This window comes from Ambystoma mexicanum, chromosome 4q (genome assembly GCF_040938575.1).
Source record: "Ambystoma mexicanum isolate Mex_15411 chromosome 4q, UKY_AmexF1_1, whole genome shotgun sequence".
NCBI classification, from domain to species: domain Eukaryota; kingdom Metazoa; phylum Chordata; class Amphibia; order Caudata; family Ambystomatidae; genus Ambystoma; species Ambystoma mexicanum.
Window position 1 is genome coordinate 1,174,510,182 of NC_090928.1, and position 27,375 is coordinate 1,174,537,556.

Below are 27,375 nucleotides of genomic sequence, written 5' to 3' on the forward strand. Positions count from 1 at the left end.
CTTCTGCCTTCTCTGGGTCCGGGTCCTTCGGCCTGCTACCTTCCTCTTCGGATCCGCCTGCTCCTGCAGTGGTGACGTCCTTGAACTCCTTCTGCCTTCTGCGGGTATACTTTGCTCCCGGACTGGTCGCTTCTCCGTGCGGTGCTGCTGCCTCCTTCTTGCCTCCTCGTCCGGGTCCTGCCCTATCGGCTTCGGGCCCCTCTGCTGCACCTGCCCTCTCTCCAGCGGACTCGGCGACGTCTGGTTGGTCTCCCAGCCCTGCTCCTGGTCGGACCTGCGGGACTGGTGGCTCTCCAGGCAGCCCTGCTGCCTCTCTGTCCGCTCCTCGTTCGGCTCCACCGGCTTCCTCCTAGTGACTGCTACCCCTCCCCTTGGCTGAGCTCTTCGGCGCTCCAGGCCCTTCGGAGCTCCTCCATCTTCAGGTGGCTCCTGCTGGTCTCCCGCACCCCCTCGCGTGACATCGGGGTGCTGCGGCCGCCTTCCTGTTGCAGTCTTCGGTTTTCCTCTACCTACAGGCGGCCCTCCTGGATTTCTGCACCTCCTCCACACCATCAGAGGTGCTGTAGCTGCCTTCTTGCTGCTCCTGCCCTTCACCATCAGGGGTGCTGTTGCTGCCTTCTTGCTGCTCCTGCCCTTCGGTCCTCTCTGCTTGCGGGCGCCTGTTCTGGACCTCTCCTCTTTGCCTACAGGCGGCCCTCCTGGACCTCTGCACCTCCTCCTACACCATCAGGGGTGCTGTGGCTGCCTTCTTGCTGCTCCTGCCCTTCAATCCTCCTCCGCTTACAGGCGCCTCTCCTGGACTTTCTCCTCTGCTTGCAGGTAGCTCCCTCCTGGACTCCCACACCTCACCCCTCACCACCAAAGGCACCGCGGCTGCTCTGGCCTCATCTCCACCGGCCTTATTTGCCCACCATTCAGTCCTCCACTGCCTGTAAGCAGCTTCCTTCTGGACTCACCACCATTGACTTTATTTCCTACAGCTGTTCGCCCCACATCCACCCAAGTCCTTTCGGTGCCCTGACACTTCAGTTCACCTCCGCCTCTCTCCTGATGTTACCTGGTCTCTGATTTTGGTCATACTACCACTTAGCCTTATTTCAACCCTTTGGCATTCCGCTTGCTACCTTCCCATTGCCTGCTCACCAACCATCCCCTGACCTCATTGTTCTATAGTCTACTATCTCCTCCTCATACCTTCCCTCTGCCCCTCCCAAAACCTCCTGCTCCATCCCCACCTACTGCCTCCTAAACCCCCCCTTTCTCACCCCTGCCTCTTCACTGCTCCTTCTCCCTCTCCCCGACCATCTTCACCTCACCCTACCAACCTCTTCCCTCTCCATTCTTTTACCCTTCGCAATCTCTCACCTCCATGTCATGCGCATCGCTAGATTCTTCCCTTCTTTTCAACCTCCCCCCTCATCTTCTCCTTCCCGCCCCTTCCTCTTCCCCGTCCTATTCTCCTCATCTTATCCCTTTTCCTTATGTCCATCCCCTTGCTCCACCTCCTACCCCGTTCATCCCCTTCCATTGCTCCCCCTATTCATCGTCTTAACCTCATCTACCCCCCAATCCAACCTAATTAATTTTGCTCTTTGGAATGTCAGATCCCTCTGTAATAAGACCAGAGCTGTTCTCGACATGTTCTTTCGTCTCAATCTTCACTTTCTCTGTTTAACTGAAACTTGGATCCCACCTCACAACTCAACTGTCCCTGCTTTTCTAACTACCCCTTACTCATCCTTTTCTCATGTCTCTTGTCCCACTGGTCGTGGCGGTGGAGTGGGCATCCTCTTCCATCCTAAATACCTTTCATCTACTTCTTCACTGTCCCTACCTACTTCCTCTTCTTTTGAATACCTTTACAAATCTTTCACTCGACCTCATCCCATCTCCTGTCTAATCATCTAAGACCCACTGGCTCCAACTCCTCTTTTTATGGCGACCTTGACCACCTCCTCTCCCTTATCGCACCCTCCCCTTCTCCCCTCACTGTGATTTCAACCTCCACATTCCTACTTCCCCTCACCCCTCACCTCTTCTCTTGATCCTTGACTCTTACCTTCTCTCTTCGCTTCCCTCAACTCCGACTCACTCCTCTGGCTCCACTCTTGATCTCATATTCATTTCCTCCTACTCATCCTCTCCTGTCTCCTCTTTACCCAGCTATCTATTTGATCATTATCTAACATCAAACCTGCATGTTTTCTATTTTTCTAACAACTGTGCGGAGAGCTGCAGTGTTGTGTTTTCTAGATTTGGGATGTTTGCTGGTCGTGATTTTTGGCTTACATCACTTTCATGCAATATTGAAGTTTAATTTATCAGTTCTTCATGCAGAACTGAAAGTAATAGATTTGAAGGGTGGTATGCACTAGAGGCCAATACTGGTGCTGTCAATCACCCTTAAGCAAAACTGAAGGGTGACGGGTATAAGATTTATATTAATTATATTCACAGGCATTGCTCTGGGCATCCCTGCAGGCCATCGTTTTTTCAGCCTGCCAGACTTGGTCCCACCACCGAAGGGGCAGTCAAGCCCAAACTGCAAGGTCACTGCAAGGTAACTTACCGCCTGGGTCGTAATGAGGCCCATTGTGCTTCAACCAATGATGTGGGTCCTTGCTTGCTGTGCCATAGACAACCTAGCGTCACCTCAGTAATGAGGCCAAACAAGGCAGAAATATGTCTTGGATTGCTTGTGCTTCCATGCAGAGGGGACGTGGTCTAGCAGTCCCAGGAAGGCCTGCTCCCATTGGTGGCAGTTCCAATACTGATTTGCATGCAGATGATCCCCTTTCCAATTGCACTGACAGGCTAGAATACAGCGGTGTGGCAGGTTGCCCAGAGCAATGGCAGTGGTTATGATTAATTCAAAACCTTCCTCCCTTCACGTTATGGTTATATTTCACACTTGACATGGTACAGCCAGAAGGTTCTTGAAAGGAAAATCTAATTCAAACAGTGCTTAAAGTGTCACTAAGTGGTCCCATGGCACGTCCATATATTGATTCATAGATAGTGGACATGTAAGGCATGAAACGGATGAAAACAGTCACTTCATCGCCCCGTCGATCTCTTTTATCCATTTGTCAACTGCGGTTTGTATTGTATTGTATTGTTTTGCTTTCTCCTTACAAATTAAGTGGAAAGTGCTCTTGCCTAAAAACAAAAAACAGCCACCTATTGGCTTTTTCCTACAACTGCCCCCTTACTCTGAAAGGTTGCTGGGAAGGGGAAATCTATTCCCCCACACGTCAAGCGTTAGTGGTTCAGCTGCTGGGCTTCTTTGCACTCTTCCTCTAGAAGTGGAGACTTAGAGGTACCAGAATGCCAAGGAAAACCAATCTGAACTGGCCAGACCCTGCTCACACCTGACAGCCACAGCCGCATTTAGAATGTACTGTTTCCCTCCATTTGGGATCGTGTACTTTTGCATTTCTATAAACAATGCAGGTCTATAAGTGACAGAAAGTAAAGGCGGCCATTTTGGATGTTCTGTTGGCAATGCCAGGGGACCACTGGAGATGTCTGTAAACGCTCCTATAAGGTCTATGAGTAAGCACCGGCATATTGCAATGATGCCTTATGCGGATAAAGTGTTTGGTTTGCACAGAAAATGTATTTTGTTTCGTCAAAGACGCAAACCACTTTGTAAATTATTCTTGCACGCATATCAGCAGTCAGACGTGGTAGCAATTTTGCTTTAAAATGCATATGGCCCATCAGTGTTAAAAACTGAGCTTTAGCACTTTTCATGTGGATTTACACGGAGAAAGGTCACTGATGATTACTCACCCTTATTTGCTGCCGTTTAACTAACCAAAGGGGCTGTAAATGACCCTACAGTAAAAAAAACACCGTAACTGAAGCTGTAAAGGAGAGCACAGTAGGAAGGGTTTACAAAGCGCACTGACTCCTTTGACCCTGTACTCCTTCCGAGCCCAGCCCCCTGAGTGGGGGGTACATGTCTCTTCTCTGCGGGTGCCTCCCTCTGGAATGGCCTCCCTGCCCCTCTCAGACTTGAGCCGGCCATCCTGAAGTTCCAGAAGCGGCTCAAGACCTTCCTTTTCTCCCCTGCTTTCTCTCTCTCTCTCCCTCCCCTGCTGATCTTCCTGTCTGCTGCGCCGACTGGTTGCTTGGCTACCCTCAGAATCTCACTGGGTACCTGGTTCCTCCATGATCAGTTTTCCCTGGACTGACTCCGGGCCTACCGCGCACTTAGGGGCTGTAACTGTAACCTGTACAGTCCCCTGCCTCCTTGCACTTACCCAGAGCCGCGCTGCCCTGGTTGCACTTACTCAGAGCAACGCTGCCCTGATTGCACTTCCCCCACCCTCTCCCTGGCAATTCCCCCCCTGTCCCTTCCCCCTGCACTTTGTGTTGTCGCAGTTGCACGATCTGAATGACACAAGGCCTAGTAAAACCGTTTGTTTTGTCTTCCTGCTGTCTTCCCTCCCTTGTCTTGTCGTGCCTAGAATCACTTGTGTACAGGTGCGTTATAAATTACTTATATCATATAATATCATATCACATCAAAAGCCCCAGGTCATTATTTATTGGTGGGGCCTGGGTCCCATGGTCCCATAGACCTGGCGCCTCTATTTGTACATAGATTATTTAGACTTCCTATCTGAGTGGGCCGACCTCTCCTCCTCTCTCCTTGCCTCTACCTCCCAACTTCTCCTCTTCTGAGATCTCAATATCCACCTGGATACATCTAACCCCTCACCCCCTTAGGCTCTTTCGCAATCTATGCCACTCTCTCTCTCTTTCTATTTTACCCTCTGGTCCGACACACACTGCCGGGCACACCCTGGATGTTCTCATCTCTTCAGACACCCCCCTCTCCAACCCTCTCACCACTCCTCTCTCTTGGACTGACCACTTTCGTCTCTCCTCCCACCTGTCGCTCTCTGTCCCCCAGGTGAAGTCGACCCCAGCACTGCCACGCACCTTCTTGGTCATCCGGCCCATGAAGCGAGTGTCAGTGGAGGCTTTTGCCGCTACTTTCTCTTCTCCTCCTACGCCTGCTGCTGACTCACACTCTAACACAGACCTCTCCAACCTGCATCTCTCTATCTCTAACACTCTTGATGTCCTTGCCCCTGTCATGAGGATCCGTTTGAAGCCCACATCCAGTGCAACTCTTGGTATGACTCTGACCTTGCCACCCTTAAATGCAAGTGTGGGGGTGCTGAGAGGAAGTGGAGGGCATCAGGATCATCCTCTGACAAACTGGCCTGCCGCCTGCTCCAAAGGCAACGCAGACTCTGTCCTGTCCAAGAAGAGAGCTTCCATCCAAGCCCCCGTCCATGCAGCCTCTAACAACACGGCCAAACTCTTCAAAATCTGCAAGGAACTGGCCAATCCTGCTGCAGTATCCACCTCTCCTGTTCCCTCCCAGGCCCTTTGCACAGCACTGGCTTCTCACTTCACCACTAAAGCTTAGGACATCCTGCCCTCTCTCTCCTCTTCCTCTCCCTCAAGCTCTCTCAGCCCCTCTCTGACTGCCTCTCCTCCTCCTTTCTCCTCTTACCCCATTTTCTCTCCTGACAATGTTTTTAGACAAGTCCGATCTATGAAAGTCTCCTTCAAGCAGGTGCTCCCCTGCTCCTCCAGAACCATCAAAGACCACATTGAGACCCTCGCTCCTGCCTTGACCGATTTCTGCTATCAATCCTTTGCCACTGGAACTTTTCCCTTCCCCCCTGAAGCACTCCCTTGTGCACTCCATCCTTAAGAAGCCTTCTGCTGATCCTTCCTCTCCAGCAACCTACCGCCCGATCTCAATCACTCCTTTCCTGGGCAAACTCCTGGAAAAGCTGAAGAGTGGACAAGTCTATCCTCTAGAGGGTCTGTGAAATAGTTTTCCAAAGGAGGATAGTGCATGTGTATGAGGTGCGGTTCTCATTCTGGGTGGAGCAACAAGGAAAGAGCTCAGGTTTCATAGAGGACAGCCATCTGGCAGAGAATGAACACCATTGATCCACTGGGACATATGAAATCGATTTTAATTTCATATAGTACCTCTAGGTATTTGGGCCTACAGTTTGTCAATGTTGCAAATAGTTTTACTGTTGTCAGTAGTAAAGGAAGTTAGCAGCATACGTTTTAACTCAAGGCCATCAAATGATGATGACACATCTCCCTATCTCCTTAAGCTACCTCCCATCAACTGAAGTAAGGGAAGAACAATCTACGGCATATCACCTTACCAAATGAGAGATAGATAAGCTAGAATCGCACCAAAGAACGATCACGGAGAGATCAGGCTTGAAGGGTAAGGATGATATGTCAATAACACCTTAGCCGAGAAAGTAAACACAGACAGCAATGGATCACCATCACGAAATAGGAAGGGAGCGGATGATTATAACATACAGCACCAATACCTGAGTGGGGGTCAATGCGCGCCTCAACCTGGTACACAAAGGTCGAAATAACACAGCTGGAAACTTGCTGCGCCAGGATAGGAAAGAAAAAAGAGAAAAAATATGCCTATTCCATAGGACAACCGGATACATAAAACAATAATTATAAGGACTGAGAGACATATAACCCACAAACCCAAAAGCTCAAACTTCTGCATACTTACCTCACACAAAAATACAAACAAACACCTTCTCGCACAGCAAACCGCAAACACTTCACCACACCGCAACAACAAACAAACAACACATAACTCGCACCACTAGCATACAAGGACTCACATCGATCGATATTCACACCCAAGCTCAGCGCACAGTGAAAACCGAACTGAAGCTGCCAACAGGACATCACCTTTTCTCACGTTCCTACTCCCTCTTCACCTTACTTACCCCACCCCGCCTTCTTATTTGCAGATCTGCCTGAGCACCTGGGGACCAATTCTGTTGGTGACGGTGCACGATAAAAATACCTTCATCATTAACACAGCCCTTCAGAAACTTAACAGGGTTACTTATGTTATCATTTATCAGCATTAGTGTATAATCAGTCCTGACCATCGGAGAGGTTAATGGCCATCCTTTTTTTCTTTAGATCATCATGGAAGCTTGGGAGAACGGCGTGAATCCAAAGGGGAACTCAACTAACCCGAGCAACTGGGACTTCAGCAGTTCCTTCTTTTTCGCAGGAACTGTCGTCACGACGATAGGTAAATACCATTCTCATTACAATAGGTGAACACTCATGTGCTTAGCGGATATTTGTGCCCTCTAACTGCATGTGAATGGAGTTTTTTTGCGATTTTAATTTAGGAATTCAACTTTCACTGCTTTATGTGTACTGAGCCCTAAGTTTGTTCATGGTCAGATAGCACAGCGAGTAGAGCGCTCGCTTTGACATCGGACGCAGGTTAGAATCCGGGCAAGTCCAAACAAAGCCTTTTTCATCCTTCCGAGGTTGATAAATGAGCACCACACACCATGGGTAATTATAAGCAGCGCTCAGATGCCTGAGGATTCGTAGCGCTATATAAATGTGAATTATTATTATTATTATCGTTGGCAATCGCCCCAGTTTTAGTAAAGGAACTGCGTTTCTGGTAGCAATCCCTTCAGTTGTAAGACTGTCAACTAGGATTCTTCAAACTAATGAGAAGTCCTTCCCTTTTCACTGGTGGAAGTCGATTCAGGCAAACACTCTCTTATTTTTATTCTCACTTTCCTGTTGGACACAGCTTCTTCTGGAGTTCTGCCTTATCCTTGAGGTCATTGTTCCCCGTGCTACTTAACTATATCCAGTAATGTGGACCTCAAGTTTTTCATCTTGTCACCGAATCCACTGGAGCCCATTATCTATTCAATAATGGGCCACTTTATGTTTTATTAAGAGTGCTATTTCTTCATAGAGGGTTGGATTAATGAAGTGGGAAGGTTCCCTGACCTGATTCTTACCAAATATTCTCAGATATGTGTATTAACCCAATGTATAGTTATCCACGTGGCCAGGTCAATGTGGAAATGGTATGACATTTTTAACTGAAATTGACATGTTTTTCAAATTTCAGATTTCAGAAACAGAAATGGCTCAATGTTTCTGTTAATGGCTAGCTCGTTCAAATGCTTGAGATGTTATCTTTGCTGCTCACCATCGAAATCGTAACTTATTGTTTAACCTGTTCCTCGTTCTTTGTAGAGTTTATTTTCTGTTGGGTGTATTGGCAGTATGGTAATTCTGCCTTGCCATTCAGTTGGTGATAGGTTTGAATATACAGCAACGTGTTCTTTGTCTAAATTTTGGGAGAATGAGATGGTAAAAATAGTATTCCATGCCACTATAATTACTATATCCAGAAATATGATTCAACCAGTCTCTGAATTGTGTCAATGGCTCTTCATTTATCTGCCAGATCATGAAGATGTCTGTTAGGAATGAATCTTCAGGGCACAGCAGTAAGTGACAAAACCCTTTATTGATAATTAGTACCCGGCGAGGTACAATCAGATTGTTTCCCACGATCTGATTGGCCCTCGTCGGGTCCTTACCTGACCGACAAATCTCTGCTTGCCGCCACAGCTATGGGTTCCTTCCAGGAGTGGCCACCATGGAAAGGGAGAAGGGACTCCCTTCTCTCCTTTCCATGGCAGCCATTGTCTTTGTTTTGATTTTTTTTCCAATGGCCGCCATGGAAACGGAGAAGGGACTACATCTAGTCCCTTTTCCCTGTAATACAATAAAGAGCAAGATGATACGTGTTGTTTACTTGCCTCCAACCCCCTCACACAAAAACTCTATAAGGTTTTCCAGCATCACTAGTCCTGAAAAAATGGACCGTCTGCTATAACTGATTTACACAAATGTATAACAAGTTTATTATTCAAATAATTTAAACTGAATTTAAACAAAAAACACTACCCTCACCTAACACAGTGTACTAAACATTAGAAAACAAATATAAAACAAATGTAAAACATCAAATAACTTATTTATACGACACAAAAGATATCACATAACACACAAAAAAATCTCAATGTGTCACTAAAAAAAATTATCAAAGAAAAGGTGACTGCAGCTTTTGATGCCAAAATGATTAGTAAGCAAGAATTTGAATTCCTGATTAGGGATCAAGGAAGAGTACCTGTTTTTTACATCTTGCCCAAAGTACACAAGAGACTTGTTGATCCCCCTGGTAGAGCTATAGTGTCTGATGTGAATTTGATTTTGGAACCTTTGTCCAAATTTGAGACCGTTTGTTTTGAAAATGAAAAGCTATTTACGAGACACCACTGACGCTATTAATAAATTGGAAATAAACTGGTCTTGCGGGCCGCAGTACTAATAGCAATAAGCCCCTCGCAGGGGGCATTACTGCTTCAGGTAATGCCCTGGGGCCTGTGTTAAAGGCGACCGAGTGATAATGCCCCGCTGCTCAGGACTTATTGATTAAATAGGTTCCTGAGAAGCAACATTTCAGGTCGCCATTCAGGAACAGACAACACCTGGAACCTGGAACCTCTGCAAACTCCAACCTTCCTTCAGAGGTTTCGGGTTCTATAGATGCTGTACACCAGGCTGTGCCAACCTAATACAGTATATAGTATCCAAATAGTGTACTGTGTGCAATACAGAGTGACTGATATTGCACTGTGTGAATTCGCCCTTTGTACACATTTGGAACACACTCCTAACACCTACCTTCCTTCCACCAAACACAACTTACATTCCTTTTTCTGACACCCCCCATTCTTTCCTTGCTCCAAACTCCTCCACCTTTGACCATGACGGTTTCACCCAAATCCTTGACCACTTCCATCTCCTTTGAAAATCTGGATTCACCTTTTTTGACTTTTACCGGCAACTTCAATTTGACAACATCGCCTGGCCTAACACTGACATTCCTAGACATAAAACTGACATTCCTCAAACAATTCTTCTCATCAAGTCTCTCCTATGCTTTTTCTCTCCTCACACGTAATCTCTCTCTCTTAATGATTCCACATCAACACCCTCACACTTGGACCTGCCCATCCAATCGGGACATAAATGCATATTGGGTTTCCTGCCCCTCAAAAACTCCAAAGGTGCAACCCCGTCATTGTATGTGGTGCCAACCTATATTGAAAAGTTCTCTCCATGATAGCTCTAATCCAATCCCCACCACTTGCTGCAGCAATTCTTATGACATCCATTAGCGTACGATTGAATCTTTCCACACATCTGTGGCATTAGGGATGGTATAAATCCGTCGTCACTTCTTCAATCCCATACTTCTCCAGAAATGCATTGAATTCTCTTGAAATTAACTGTGGACCATTGTCCAAAAGACACCTATGTGGAAAACCTTCTGGCCAAAATAAAGGTTCCAAAAATCTAATCATTTTACTCACATCTTTCAAGACACAATCTTATGGCCACTTCGATAGCATGTCCATTACTTCCAACAAATATGTATCTTTGGCCCCTTCAATATTGAATGGGCCCAATAAATCCAGTGCTATTTCATCATCCCACAGCATTTGTCTCAGAAGGATAGCTCAGGGGCAATGTGCTCGCCTTGGAAACAAGACGACATGGAGCAACACAGGTTCGCTCCCCGGGTCCAGGCTTAGAAACCTCTGGGTATTAAGCATGTTATAAATAACCTATCCTATCATATCATATCTTGGGACTCTCACGAACTTTCAGGGGCGGTTTACACACTCTAAGTCCTTTGTCACCCTCCATTCAATCTGATCACTCCTTCGCCATAGACTTGACTTCGCTGGCCACCCCAGGCCACCAACAATCAGCTCTTATCAGCACTTTAGACCTTGCCAGACCGAAATGTCCTCTGTGGCCCAAATTCATTAGAGAAACTCTAATCTCCTCGGGGACTACCAGTCAATGTCCTTGGCACACATAACCACCTCTCACACACAATTTATCCCTTACTCTCCTGTGCTCCTTAACCTTCTCATCTCCACAGGCATTGAAATTCATTTGTACCAGCCCCAACGCAGCCTGATGAATCCCATCTCTTGCACACGCTTCATCCCATTCCTTCTGTTTGATGCTCTCCTGTAGCTGAAAAATACCTGCTATGTCCTCCGCACATTAGGATTATCACAAGGCCAATACTGTCTCTTTGTTATCCTGTTGCTGTTTCTTCATGATGATATCCCATGACCCCCCTCACTTCTTGTTTTGTGGTGCCTGGAAACACATGTGTATAGGTGCCATACAAATGTCGAAACAAAATAAATAAATAAATGCATCTTTATCTTCCCCCAACAGGGGATATTCAACCGCAATAACATTATTCCTCCACTGAAACGGTAAGCCCTGCAAACTGCTCACCCATTTCATGATTCTCCTTGACACTCCTTCCAATCCACTCTCGTTGAAAATACTAAAAAGAGGCTTATGACCTGTCCTGACTTTATATTGTCACCACCGGTCATACATCCTGAATTTGTTGATTGCCCACACACAAGTCAAAGCCTCTTTTTCTACAACAGAATGCCTTCTTTCAGCCTCTTTAAGTCTCCTTGAGGCAAATGCAATGCGCAACAGTTCTCTATCATGCTCTTGCATAAATGCAGCACCCAGACCACAATCACACGCATCAGTGTTAATCACTGTCTTTCACCCTTCTACAAACCAAGCCAAAAATGGCACCTGAGCTATTCACCATTTGACTCCCTCAAATTCCTTGGCACACTCCACATTCCAATCAAACACCTCATGTTTTTCATTTTGGTCGCAGGCCTCTCAACAAAATGACTGTAAAATTCCACTATCCCTAAGAACGATGCTACATCATTCTTACTTTTTGTTTCTGGCATTTTCTTAATCGCCTCCACTGTGCCATACTTCAGTGGCACTCCATGTCTGTTATCTCATGACCATGATACGTGACTTTGTCTGCCCTGAAGATACATTTTTCCAAAGCTACCGTCAAGCCTGCATCCTTTAAAATCTCAAGAACCCTTTTCAACCAATCATAATGTTCCTCCATAGACACACCACAAGCAAGCACATCATCTTGATAGAACAACACTCCCATTTTGTTCCGAAATAGCTCATGCATGAGGTTTTGAAATACACTTGCCACTGAGACAAGTCTGAATGGCATCCTCCTGCAGCTAAACACATCAATGGGTATTATAAATGATGTAAAATCAATTGAATCCTCATTGTATTGTTTATTTATAAAGTGCCTAGACATAGGCAAGTTCATGAAGTTTAATCTGGTGGTATGCAGCTCTTAATTCTAGAATGGAGAATATTTGTGCACCACCCACACAAGACAGCAAATCATCTATTATTGGCAGAAACATGTCTCCGCCATCAAATTGCTATTCAAGTTTGTAAGGTCAATACATAGTCTTACAGTGCCATTGGGCTTCCTTACAACCAAAATGGGGCTGACCCATTCGGACACTTCAACGTTCTTGATGATCCCTTCCTTTTCCATTCTTTTGATTTCTGCTTCCACTTCTTTATGTAAAGCCAAAGGTAACATCTGCACCTTAGCTGGAACTGGGACTGCCCCATAATTGAGGCTTATTCAATGGACAAATCCTTTGAGGCAACCCATTTTGTTCTCAAAAACTTCCAGAAGCCAAGACGAAACTTCCAAGCCATTGTTATTCTACTCACTCCCTTTTTAAAAGAAATATATTTATTGTGTGCCCAATGGACCCTTGGGCTTAATGGCGTGTATAGATATAACAACAAAGAACTACAACAACATGAAAAATATAGAGAAAACAATTAAAAGAAAATAAAAAAGATCTAAATGGTAGCGCACAAGTGCTGAGAGTAAGGGCAATTGATACTAAAGTTATACAGATATTCGAAAACATAAGTACTAATTGATCATGAACATCACCAAAATATGCAGAGAAAAATATACAGTGGCAAAGTGGGGCCTAGAGGATCAGTTTGCAATTTGAACAGCCCCTTGGGGATGTATTTGCAAGCTCTAAGATATGAGGGGAGATTACTAGAACCACAACCCACTAATACACAGTCACTAGATTGCTGTGAACACCAGTTACTAAGGTCGATCCTACGGACAATCTTCAGGCCCAGTGTTCGGACCACTCCTGGCCCAGTTCTTTGCTGTAACCAAGCAAGTACTTTATTTCTCAGTGATTCTTTGGATTCTGTCCCTTCCACTTTCCCAACATTAGTTGTTATGAAATTCCTTTGATCCAGAGCGAAAGATTTAATGCCCATGTTCTCAATATTGGTCATTAATGGCTTCTTTGAATGCAGACTGCGCAAAGACAATTGTTTAGAGGTCGGCCCTGATGGTTGTTTAGCTGAAATTTGGCTGGGAGCAGAAACAGTAAGCGCATGAGCCTCCCGTAGTGGATCAACAATCAAAGGAATGACGGTCACAGCAGACGCTGCTTGTTGGGGCGAACCTGAGGTAGAAGAAATTACCCCGTCTGTTTGGCAAACTTGGTGGACCCCGTGCTGGAAAAGGGAGGTCTGTGACAGTTTTACAGATCCTGCTGTTTCTAATTGTAAAGGCTTCTGCTGGTGACAAAATGGTGGGGAGCACTTGTTATAGCCAGTGACCAACATCAGTCTCTGAAAGTCTTCCATATTAGAGCATGCAGAAATATTCAGCAACATCTGTTCCTTAAATAGACTCCAGGCTGCTGATAACTTGGGGTCTACAACCACCAAATCCAAACTACTTACTGAGACATCCCCTATATGGACAGCATTTAGAGAGTTTTGGAATCCCCACAACTGGGCCTCCATCAGAATATGACTTTCTGCTCTCTCGTGTTCCTTGTTCAATAAGATTGTCCTGTTACTCCCTCCTTGCTCATAGAAATGTGTTACTTTGCAACATGGAAACATTGGTGTACACGAGGGGGAGCGTACCGCTTTTTCATCATTTTTAAGATCACTCAGAAATGTCTTTATTGACATGCAGTATTTTAGTAATGGAGAGTTGCTCTAACAAGAGCTGCTGTCTCCTTTTAGCAATTTGTGCCAGGACTTCGGATAGCCCATTATCTCTCAGACGGGGGGTGAATAGTAAAAGACACAGCAAGAACTCTTACCTCCTTGTAACATCAGAAAGAGGGCTGGGCATACCCAGCCCCGGGGACAGAATAATTCTGACGTCCATTGTTTTCAGATGGAGTGTTATTTAGGCCACTAGAGCGGGTAGGGCAACAATTAGAACCAGGAGGCAAGACCAACAGATGAAAAGTTGCTTACCCTCAACACTGCCGCAGCCCGACAGAGCACCAGGAGCGAGGCCGCTGCATGCAGCAGAAAGGTGAACCCCGGACCAGGAACAGCAAATCCAGGACCAGAACGCCAAATCCCCTCCTCAGATAGACACCAGAAGGCATCTGCGGTGGCAACGATACCGGAATTCCAGAAGATTTAAGATTTAAGATTACAGCTGGTCTCTGTAATACGCAGAGATTAGGGGCTGCGAGAGAGACACCAAGCATAATGCTCTCTGCACTCTGTTCCGTTTCAGCGAGGAATTCGAGGAGAGGACCCTAAACAAGAAACGATCGTCAAGCCCCACTGCTTAACACAGCCACCTCTGACTATCAATCCTCCAGAAAGTTGTGCGTCTGCATTCTTCCATGAACAGTTAAAACCTGTTCCGGGTGACGCAAATCCAACCTGATGGTCAACTCTGCTTGATTATCCCATGAAAGCAGTTCTCCTCCTTTTGTCACTATGTAATCCATAGAAGCCGCTCTTCTCCCGCTGAACTTCAATTCAGCTGCGAACTGGACGATTATATCAATGGGGATTCCTCCACAAGCATTTGCTCTGATCTTTGGCTCCTCTAGGGTGCAGAAATTAAATTCATCCTTCCTCACTTTTCCACTGACCAGGGCGTAGTCTGCCCCACTGTCTATTAACATGGGTATTTGCACCCTGTTTATAGAAACCATTGCATAGGGCTTCTTCCTTTTCGCCTTTCCTTAAACCGATTGAACAGAGTAAACAACTTCCCTTCCCATGTCCTTATAATCATCACCATCATCTTCCTTGTACACTTCGCGTATCTGTCCAGATGCTCCTTGCGACCACACTCTGGACAAACAATGTACAGCGCTACACATTCCTTGTCATTTGCTAGATGGCTTCCACTTCTACAACGATAGGACCTCCTCCCTTGTAGATTTCTTGCTCCTACTTTGGGCGGAACCCCATGGACGCCCATAGCTCTCGGAACCATGAGGTATCAGATAACTTTCGTTGGATACATCTTTCCCCTTTCTGTCTCCTTTCTTTCCATTACCAGACCATTGTCTCTGGGCTGCCTTGGTCATTTTATTGATCATACCATCCTCCGGCCCTGTATTGTAACCATCACCACTCTTTTCGGAGTGTAATTCCTTAATACACAATTCAGTGTGTTGGATATTCTTCACAATCTCAATTGCCCTATCAAGGGTTGGATTGTGTTCCATCCGAATCTCATCCTTGATCTTATCATTGATGCATTTAATCATTAATTGGGCCTGAATGTGTTCTTCTTGACAGTGAGTAAAGTGACATTTAACAGTCAGGCCTATCCTTACAAGCAAGATACAAACTATCCTCAGAAGATCAAAGCTTCAGAAATCAGAACAGTGAAATTCAAGTTCTAAAGAAGGTATAAACGCTAGGCATCTATTTTGAACTGTCCTTGAGTTTAGAAATCGGATTAGGGTTATTTTACCATGCCGGAAAGGTCAGCGACGGAAATGACCGCATGAGAAATGTACGATATACATAAATGTTCGTACGTTTCTCATGCAGACATTTGTTGTAAAACAACCCCAAAACCTAACCCCTGCCCACACCCTCACCCCCGCCTACACCCCCAACACACCCCCACCCCTCTGCTTATCTTTCACCTCGAAGCGTGGTGTCCCTGCAGTGCTGGTTCCCTTTCAGTTCTGTGATTCCGGAACTGGTGGGGCAGGGTCCTTTTTCTTTTTTCTTTTTTTTTTTTGTCGGGCAGCTACAGGGATATAGTTAGCGGGGTGCTGCAGGGGACGCCCATGCAGCGTTTATTTTTCTTTTTTTTTTACCTACCCCACCAAAACATACATACCACAAAACATAACGTATGTAGTTTTTGTTTTCACACAAAACAACTACGCCACACAATAGTCTTTTTCAAAGAGTTGTATTAAAGTAGTTCTAAGAAATGTATATATAGACATTTTTCGAGTGCCCTGTTTGACACTTGTTTCGGCTTCACAAGAGCCTTTTACAAAAATAGGGCAAATGTTCAATTCACATTTCACTACATGAGTGCACATAGTAAAAAAAATATATTTATAAACACACGTATACATAATCAATTACATACGTACAGACAGAAAGATAGGAAGGGGAAAGCGTTGGATCAGTTTGGATCAGTTGGGTTCAACATGAGAGATACAAAAGAAAAAAGGGGAAAAATGTAATAATAACATTTGATTAGAAATAAGTCATTTGAAATATCTATTTGACATTTAGATTGTCCATTATTTAAGGACTGTTCACTTTCTAATACTCAAATTAGTATTGTATGGTTCCATATTTGGTCCAATTTCAAACAAATGCGAAGAGCCATCCCTGTTAGTACATCTAATTAAAGATATAGGTTACGGTGACCACACATAGTTGACATAATGCATTAGGCTTACATTGTTAACATAGATAAGCTTGTAAGTATTGGCATAATTCATTGTTTTACCATATGTCTGGAAGGCAATCGTGTATGGATGTGTTCAATCTTGCTTCCTAAGAATTCACGGGTTATAATCCCACCTGAAATATATTTTCAACGTCATGTGCAATAGTCTATATTGCAATCCACTCTTTACCCATAGTTAGTCATTAGTTAGTCTCTCTCACTTGAAGAAATGTGAAACAATAACCGTGTGTAGCTAAATATGTGTAGTTCAGGGTAACTAAAATCTCCAAATTGTAACTTGATTGCAATTCCTATTATCCACAGCAAATTAGTATGGCATGGTTGCATGTTGTTACAAAATATTTTATGTACAGATTGTCGGTTGGTTACCAAGGAGCTACCTATTAGAGGCGCTAAATGCAAATATTGTCCTTTAATTAAGTTCTGGCATCGGCGCTTGTAATGTAATTGATGTTCGTAATTCACGCGGCAAGCCACCATCCTCTAAACGTGTGCGTGCTCTAATTCAATCAATGGGTCGGTAGTTGAATGAATACGGATATTATCTCCTGTCCTATATGGCCCCCCAGCAGTTACTAACATCCCCTCTAAGGGCTTGCGTCAAAAGTATGAGGTCTGATCGCTGAGAGTCTGCTGAGCAGTTCCAAAGGCCGCAGCGGCAGATCGGTCTTTGTGAATGCTTTTGTTGTCATGGCAACAGGGAAAGTCCTTCCTCTGTTGCCATTAGTCATCTCATGGTCGCCATCCTGGAAGGGCCAAGTCACTATGTGATCATGGAATGTAGAGATATCATAAGTTAAAATCTCATAATCCCTGACAAGTTACTGGAATAATATCATAATACTAATGTATGATGGGTAAATCTGAAAATATGGTATTTCGTAGCCGCTCTCTTTACCCACATACTAAATGGCTTATTTTTGGTCTGATTTGATGGACATAATATTGTTGTATACATTGAGCTGGAATGATTGGTAATTCCTGAAATACATCCTGAATTAAGGATCCTAATAGCCTGCCTCATAGTTACTGGCAAATTACAGAAATAATATCATACTGCTAACGTGTAATTAGTAAACATAAAAATATGGTATTTTGTAGCCACTCACTTTAACCACGTATTAAGCAGCTCAATGTTAGTCTAATTTCATAGAAATAATGTTGGAAAATAAATTGTGTTGAATTAAATGGTAATTCCTGGTAACCGTCCCGAATTAAGAATCCTATTTCCCGCCCTCGTAAAGTATGGTAATCAAGCTCATGACAATATTAGACAAAGCATATTAAACACTTCCTAGAAAGGTTGTACTTATGATGTCTCAAGTCGGAGTCCACGGCTTCCCATTATGTAATGTTGTTTGTGGCACTGAATCATTCGTAGGCCTGAATCCAGTCCCCCAGTCCTGGGGAGAGCGACAGGGTCATCTGATTAATAAGTACAGTAAATATCTATAACTAACCAAATACAAAGACAAAGTGCAAGAGCAACATAGAGCTTCATAAATATCCGTCCTCCTCCCCAGAGTTTTCACAGTTTCATTAGTTATAGTTGTGATCGAAGAAAATGAACCATCTCATTGTCCTTATTGAGCCTGTATTCAATTGTTCTAAATTTGCAAATTAATCTCGCTTCCGCTTGCCTAAGTCGTCGTTCCAGGTTGCCACCTCTTCTCCCAATTTCACCTTCTGAAGACCTATGAACCTAAGGTCTTGCTTGTTCTCCATTTTATGTGTTTGTTGCCAATAATGTGCCAAGGGTAATTACACGTCCTGGCTTCCAATTGTCGAAATATGTTCACGAATTCTAGTTCTGACTTCTCATATGGTGCTTCCAATATACAAGTGTTGGCATGTGCATGTTATTGCATATACTGTATATTTTGACATACAATGTATGTTTCCCTTGATTTTGATTCGAGTTCCTCTTGCATCTTGAAATGTCTTTGCACTTGCATGAGCATATTAACGTAATGTGCACGTGCCACATTTTCTAAATCCTGACATTTCCGTTTGTAGCCAGGTTTGTTTTGAATTTTCATGTATTTCCAGAAGTAACGATGGCTTTAAGTTCATTTTGAGCGTCTTTGCTTTTCTATAAATAATCTTCGGTTGTTCCTGAATATATCTGACTAGGAGATTAGGAGATGCCAATTCTTTCTCAGAATCTTTTTCAGCGCAGAGTTATTGGTACAGTACATAGTAATGCAAATCACCTGCTCGTCCTCTTGATTGGCTCTGCTCTTTTTGGGCATTAAAGCTTGCTCTCTCATCATGTTCTTGGCTTTTCTGCTGGCTGCGCGGATACATTCTCTTGAATAGGCTCTCTGTTTGAATCTTTCCTCTAGTAGATCACATTCTTTCAAGAAAGTTTCAGAATCTGGGCCTCATTACACAGTAGGCAGAGAACCATGGCGCTATTAGCGCCATGGTTCATGCCGGTAAAATACCGGCACCGCCTTGGTGGAAAGGGGAATTACCGCCCCATTCCCAGGTTGGCGGGGCGGTAATTCCCCCTTCCACCATTGCCCTTCCCCATTCCCATTTTTGCCCCATAGGGCTCAATGGGAATGGGGAAGGCGCTAATTACGGTACCGCAAATTGCGGTACCGTAATTAGCTCCACTGGTCCCTTTGCGGGTTGGTTTTTAACGCCTGCAAAAAGCAGGCGTTAAATTCCCCAACCCGCAAAGGGACCTCGTAGTAAGGTGGTAAGGATTTACCGGTACCGGTAAACCCTTACCGCCTACCGTGTAATGAGGCCCTCTGTCTCTAATGACTTCCCCTGTGGGGACCTTCCATTTGACTGGTTTATGGTGGCAGTTTATAGCATGTAATGTGGTACGTTGTGCGATAAGTACGTGTAGATAGTCTTCCTGTTTTTTTTATTAAATTGCTGCATGACATTAAGACAAAAGCACCAAAATATATATTTAAGAAAGGTCAATTCCAAGGCCTGGCATTGGCGGGGATGGACGTCACACCATGCTCCTACTCTGGTTACTTGCCACTGGAGGCAAACCCTCTTGCTGCGTCACCACCAACACTGTGAAGATGAAGTCTGGCACGCGCATAGAAGACCATCAAACCCCCCCACCCCCCTTACATCTCAATGACATTGCAACGCGGTGTGACATGCGTATTGTCTAGTTTGGCTGCCTTGTTTGATTTATTACCTTTATTACAGTACCTTTACAGTTTGGGTTTTGGTGGCTGTTTTGGCGCAGATGCAGATTGCCGTATACTACCTCTCTTTGCACATTGCAGCTTTTCACATTGCATTCCCTTATTGTCAGGTTCGAGACCTGCTGGGGAGTGAAGGGGAGCGAGCGGAGGCCCTGCTTGAGCACAGAACGGCATTTAACAAGGTCATCCCATGTAATTGCACGGCTCCTAAAATATCTGCGTGAGTGGGGGGTAGAAAACGTTGTTGGGTAAGATGGGGGCCCCGAAACGCGTGCACTTCGCACAGATCACCAGTAAACTGCATGACTATGATGCAATTATAATATGAAAAAGTGCAGCACATGCATGTTCCCATTTCTACTGTTTGCAAATTAATCTTTTACAAAAGCATGTAAAATAAACAGGGTTAAACAAACAAAGGCAAAGGAATTCCAAAAGTGGTGATTGACGTGGAACAGGAATAATCAGCTGCGTACTGCATTGCCTGTGACACCAGTCTCTCCATTTTCATTCTGTGGTTCTGTATCAAAATAAAATAAATAAACAAGTTAGGCCAATTCCACAATGATTGTGAGCAAAGCTTGCAGAAGCACAGAAGAACGTTAACACAGCTGTATATGTGAGTGGCGTCGCTAGGAGGGTCTGGGGGGCCGGGCCCCCCCTGTGAAACCCTGTGCCCCCCCCCACCTAAGACGAGCAGTGACCATGTTCTCCCCCTACATTTGTCTGTGCCCCCCCTACTTTGGCCCCCTCTGTGCCCCTCCTAAATTTGATTCCTGGCGACGCCACTGATATGTTACCAGGTGCTCGGCCCGGGCAAAAGCAAGTGTGTGGGCAGCACGGTTTATGTTTAGCGCCACCCGGTGGAGACACTGGACAGGCGCAGGCTCTTCCTCTCTGGGTATATCGGCAATGGGGGAGATGCAATAAATCAAGCAGAGGTCACTCGACGAGACAGTGGGAAAATTGTGCACTGTGTGTCGGCTGATACTACAGCTGTCGATGAACGGCACTCCTTGAATGTACAGAACATGGTGAGCAGTACTTCTTTGCATTTCACTGTACAGGCCAAGGGAGAAAAAGTGATTATTCTTTCACGCTTCACTAACTGCTAAATCTCCTACCCAAACCTTCCCTCCCATGACCCGTTACTCAATCCCGACTTGTTTCATCTACTGAGTAACAACAGAAACAAGGCTGGAGTTGCTGAAAGAGAGGCGTGGCCTGTGGAAGCTGGGCCATTTATCACACTACCTACATGGGCAATGAGGCTAATGGTTCTAAGATCAGTAAGAATTAAACCTTATAGATGAGAGATGGGCCATTATTGTGGGATAATGACCAGCCCTTCAGTTATTTCCTGAGCTGAAGCCGAACACCATAGGTTGCGGAAGGATCATTATCCCAAGCGATAATGACCCCTCTCGCGGTCCATACGGCTGCTAGAACATGGAGCTGTACAAGTAAAATCGTGTTTTCTTCGTGAGAAAAGAAAAAATGAGCTCTCACAAGTAACTTGTAATGTTAATTTAATGTGGAACTAGTAATAATACACTTTTTGTGTTTCGTTGCTGTTTGTTAGTTTGGAGAATTGCACTTCACGCGCTGCTCTACGCCTTTACACAGCTGAAACAACTGTTTCTGTGCTGCTTGTCGGGCTGCTGTCCAATCAGACTGCTTGAAGTGTGGTCTATACCAGAGATTACAGACTGCATTCGGCCACCGCCAGCGTTGCATTTTTTCCGGCACTCGTGAATGGACAAGAACCGGGTCACGCCGAGCTCGGCGGACCCGGTACTAGGCCATTTTCGGGTGCCGGAATCAAGGGCCTCCCCATCCCCATTCTGCGCACTAGGGCTGAATGGGGATGGAGACGTCGAATGCACCGTGCCGGTGCATCCGATGTGCTCTGCTTGCGGGTGCTGGTAAACCCGCCAGGAAAAACCTGGCGGGTGAAACGGTTCCCGCGAGCAGAGCCTGTAGTATGGTGGTCCGGGAAGTACGGTACCATGCCATGCTCGTAATGAGGGCCATTGACTTATTGGTTAATGGGTTTTCGATGCCACTGAGGTCAAAAATACTGCAAATTGCCTGGAGATTAGCAGGAAGAGTAGATGAGAAAAACAGAGTGCGTAATATGCACCCATATTAATGAGCTCATGCACCACAGAAAATTGCAAAATGTACTTCCTACTGTGTGCATGTGCTTGGTTTGCAGCAACGTGGGAATGCACATGCAACGTGCCGACTACCGACCACTTGCCTAGAAATCTGGTCCAACTATAAAGCTTTTCAGGCATAAATATGAGCTCCAGGCAGTGCTTTCCACATTCAGGAAAGACAGCAGCGGTAAACAAGCACAAGTGAAAGTAGGTCAATAACTGTATTAACGTATTGTTATTACATGCACACCATTTTGCATACATTTACATAAGTCACACGTTTAATTACAATATTCTTGTGTGTTTTAGCAGCCTTTAGAACCAGTTTGAAATATTGCCCCTTTTTCAGTTTTCAGTGCCTGGTGGTGATCACCTCCCTGCAAAGCTCTTAGAAGCAAGGCCCTCTCTTGCATGCTCAAGTGAATGAGCACTACCGGTTGGATAGCTATGCTGGGCATTTGCATAAAGACGTTTCCAAATGCTGTATCCTTCTGCTGCAAGGTTATGCCCCTGGAATGTGGAAGTCTTATTCTATTATGATATGATATGGCATTTATAACACGCCTGTACTCAAGTGTTTCCTGGCGCAACAAGACAAGGAGGTGCAAACAGAGGGAGGACAAAACAACGATCTTACTAGGCCTTGTGTCATTCAGATCACTCAAGCGCAGGGAAGGGGAAGGCGAGAAGTGCAAGGGGGGGGTGGGAGGGGGGAGAAGTGCAGGTAATCAAAAGTGCACCCAGCGGGTGGCTCAGTGCAGGTAATCAGAACGTGCACTCCTAATGCCTCCCTTATCCTTCCTCCCCATGGACGGCTGGTCTATGGGGACAGTGCAGGAGTGAAAAGGGGATTCAGAGGGGGTGGGGGGGGGCAGGGTGGATGAAGCATTACATTGTAGAATGGCACATGGTTCATTTCACCTCCGGGTTCCGAGTGACATTATAGACAATCCAAGTGCTGCAGAGGTCTACCAGGAATACTTCAGTGGACTATATTCAAGTTTTAGATTGCAGATTACATCTTTAATAAGAAAAGGACACCACTATGTTACTTCCATTACGCTGCGCGATGCCTGCTGCCAGGGCTGGCACACTCTGTGAAAGGCAGCTCCCTAGGCAACATTTCAGCTGCCAATAAACTATATGAAAGCATACACTGGCCTTTCAGGTCCTTGTATTCTTTATTTATTGACAGTCATTAGTTGATAAATGATGAGACATGTATGGTAGTATGTTCATGTACTGCACTGTTTAAGTTTAGTACAGTAGAAATGGGCTCTCTGCCTGTACCCATTACTCTTAAACCTGAAGCTGGCTTTCAATGGGTTTTACTGAACCATTTAAAATAGTTATTTTAAACATATTACAAGCTATTAGTTATTTTTTTACCTAGTAAACATTTGCATTTACTCCAAATGTCACCTACCAGACTATGGGCCTCATTACACGGACGGCGGTAAGGGTTAACGGTCCCCGTTAATGGTACCGGTGACCGTTAACCCTTACTGCCTTACTACGAGGTCCCTTTGCGGGTTGGAGAATTTAACGCCTGCTTTTTGCAGGCGTTAAAAACCAACCTGCAAAGGGACCAGGGAGCTAATTACGGTACCGCAATTTGCGGTGCCGTAAATAGCACCTTTCCCATTCCCATTATGCCCTATGGGGCAAAAATGGGAATGGGGAAGGGGGAATTACCGCCCCACCAACCTTGCAATAGGGGGGTAATTCCCCTTTCCACCAAGGCGGTGCCGGTATTTTACCGGCATGGAGCAAGGTGCCAATAGCACCTTGGTCCACCGCCGTCCCTATAATGAGGCCCTATCTCTTGGTTTTCGAGTGAGCAAGTAATTAAGCATTAATGAAATTATGTTGTGCACATGTATTATTTAGAATAAAATACCCCATCATACATTGCGAAAATACAAATCACCCTGGAGTTCCTGCGATCTTAGAATGTAACACCGCTTTAGTCGCGGTTCCCATATTGTGTTACACAACTCTTCAGTGTCTTGAAATACAATCATAATGTACAGGAGGGGTACTTCATCCCATTCCTCATGGTGCACTTAAAGGTGTATGACTGTACATGATCATCCATAACACCTGAGCATTGTACATCACGCTGATTCTATTTAAACAGTGTCTAGCGATGTCCAGTAATATGCATCGTTCTTCATACACGCATTTCTTGCACCGCAGTGCAACCCTGTCTGCCACCCTTGCTACCAAGAATGTAGACATGGAAAGATGTGTTTAACCATACTGTTATGATGATGCTTGCAATTGACGTTTGAAATATAGGCCATGGCAATTTTGGCACCATGGTATTCCCAAACAATGATGATATGAATGACCTCCCCACCTAAAAGATGCTTGTGCTTCTTTGCAGGTTATGGTAATTTGTATCCCAGCACAGTGGCCGGCCAAGTCTTCTGTGTCTTTTATGCCTTGCTCGGCATCCCGCTTAATCTGGCCTTCCTGAACCAGTTGGGAAAAGGTCTTAACCTCCACCTGATTGCACTTGAGAGATGTGTGCAGCGGCCTGGACAGCCTGGGGTAAGGCAACTCTTTCAAGGGTCTTTTCTGGGTTGTGTCGCATGTGCTTTTCTGTTTCCATTATCAGATTGACTTATGAAGTTCTCTGTTGCTTCCTGGATTGATGCAAGGATCACACTCAATATATAACCTAATAATAATACTAATAATCAGTTGCCGACCTGTGCATCCGGCCAGAGCCATCCTTCTCCTTCCTGACCCTGTTCTGTTGTATGCACCCTTTCTTGTACAGCTCTGATTTGCTACCTAGCCGCAACCTCACTATGACAAACCCCTTAAAGCAGAAACAAAGAATCACTCCTCTGGTTTGTTCTCTTACAGAAGATCAAGGTTTACACTAAGAACACACTCCCCTGGTTTGCTCTCTTACAGAAGATCAAGGTTTACATTAAGAACCACTCCCCTGGTTTGCTCTCTTACAGAAGATCAAGGAGTAAACTAAGAACGCACTTCCCTGGTTTGCTCTCTTACAGAAGATCAAGGTTTATACTAAGAACGCACTCCCCTGGTTTGCTCTCTTACAGAAGATCAAGGTTTACATTAAGAACCACTCCCCTGGTTTGCTCTCTTACAGAAGATCAAGGAGTAAACTAAGAATGCACTCCCCTGGTTTGCTCTCTTACAGAAGATCAAGGTGTACACTAAGAACGCACTCCCCTGGTTTGCTCTCTTACATAAGATCAAGGTTTACACTAAGAACGCACTCCCCTGGTTTGCTCTGGTTTGCTCTCTTACATAAGATCAAGGTTTACACTAAGAACGCACTCCCCTGGTTTGCTCTCTTACAGAAGATTAAGGTTTACACTAAGAACGCACTCCCCTGGTTTGCTCTCTTACAGAAGATCAAGGTTTACACTAAGAACGCACTCCCCTGGTTTGCTCTCTTACAGAAGATCAAGGTTTACACTAAGAATGCACTCCCCTAGTTTGCTCTCTTACATAAGATCAAGGTTTACACTAAGAACGCACTCCCCTGGTTTGCCCTCTTACAGAAGATCAAGGTTTACACTAAAAACGCACTCCCCTGGTTTGCTCTCTTACAGACGTCCAAGATTTACACTTAGAACACACTCTGTTGAACAACAGACATGAAATTCCTGGAATTGATGTCATTGCTTAAAACTCCTTTTTGACCTCTGTATGAACTTACAATGTTCACTTTATTTCCTAAATGCATGGATTTTGGAGAACATGATGAAAGCAGAATTTCCTCTTGACACTGTTGAGGCACTGAAGTATCTCATACTATGAGGTTATGTCCCCTACGTGGTCTAAAGGCACCAACATCATAGGGGTAGAAGAACATGCATCACATGACTCTTGGTCCCACAGTGAAATAACTGGAATTGCCATCAGTGATAGGAAAAAAGTCTTTATTGAAAACATTTGTATGTCGCATGTCAGTCAATACTGATTGATGTTAACAGGCACAGTAAATAAAGCTGCAACGCCAAAATAAGCTAAAGATACAATGGGACACATTATGAGCTTGGCAGTGAGGTAAGACAGTGGCAGTAATTTGATTATTGTACGTTAGTGTGTGTTCGGGGAGGGCACCGCCTGTTAGTCAGAATCCTGTGCAGTGCCCATAGGGACCACTACACACAATTAAGACTACAAGTGGTAATACAAGTTCACCTTTGGTACAAGCCTGTACTACACTGTTAAAGTGGTAGCAGTGACTGAGCAGCCAGGCTTATCTCAAGAGTATATGAGCAGTAGCAGAGATTACACAAAGGACTACAATTACTGTGACTCAAGCAAACACTGGCTCAAGGTTTTTGGTTAAAAAGTAAAAGTACATTTATTTCTAGACCATCTGTTCACAAAACACTTCACTTCTTTTAAATTAAAGCCACACGTAAAATACACTACACACAACCAATTCACTTTGTGCATTACAATTTAAGGTAAGCACCTTTTGTTTTGACAGACCAGTGTTGTGAAACAACGATGTTACCGGGGGTACAGATGCGATCACTTTTTGACAGTAACGACAGTTCGGTCTTACTAAAGATAAGCGTACCCGCGGGAAGAAATGTTACCGGAGTTAATACACACTTAGCACATGAATCAACACAAGAGAGTTGGGGATAAAAATCATAGGCAATACTTTTGTCAAGGCAGATAGAATCAGAGGACACTTTTCTACAAGTGAATAAAAGTCAATAGGTCTGCACCAGTGTCAAGTCATACAGGGTTCCTGTTGCCGAAGATCACACGATTGTACAGTTCACGATTCGAGATTGCCAGGAGTACTTAGATATTGTCAAAAAAGGAAGCAAAAGTTATAAAAAGGGAAGGAAGACAAGGGCAAGCCTTGGGTGAGGAAAAAGGGTTCACCCCAATTCCTCGAAGCTGGACACAGTACCTTATTCGGCTGAAGAAGAGCTGGTGCTATGGCAGTTGTTCCTGGTAGTTCCTGCGGACTCACGGTTCCTGGAGCTTCAGTCATGGAGACAAGAAGGAGGACGTCTGGAGCGATCTGCACTACCCAGGGATGAAGCCAGCAGCAGCAAAAGCAACGGTGAATAAAAGGTGCGTTCCTTAAAACAGGAGAGGCTCATCAGGTGGCTATCCAGACCACTACAGCAGTGTGCAGCGATTTTGACCGAGAAGAGGATCTTCTGACTGTGGAAGGTGAGCTGGTTGACCCCACCAGGCTCAAGGGAAGAAGACTCCGGACTGGATCTTCTCTTGTCGTTGAAGGGTAGATAGCTCAGGACTGCAGCAGGGCTTCACCGGGACTCTGTAGTTGCAGAAGCCGTCTTCTTCTCCGCTTCTCTTCAGTTCCTTGCAGTTCCAGTGGCAACTCTGACTTCCAGCCCAAGAGTCCTGCCTTTTATGCGAAAATTCCCCATTCACACAGCCTGGCTGTCAA

At 45.0% G+C, this 27,375-nt stretch overlaps 1 protein-coding gene across 1 annotated transcript in view; it reads left to right on the forward strand.

Annotated features, from left to right (window-relative positions):
* KCNK16 (potassium two pore domain channel subfamily K member 16) overlaps nucleotides 1–27,375 on the forward strand; it is a 117,387-nt gene that overhangs the window by 78,552 nt on the left and 11,460 nt on the right. Inside the window, exons 2-3 of the mRNA XM_069608752.1 lie at nucleotides 7,021–7,135; nucleotides 24,328–24,494. Coding sequence (XP_069464853.1) covers nucleotides 7,021–7,135; nucleotides 24,328–24,494 — 282 coding nt within the window. The remainder of the gene's footprint in view (nucleotides 1–7,020; nucleotides 7,136–24,327; nucleotides 24,495–27,375) is intronic.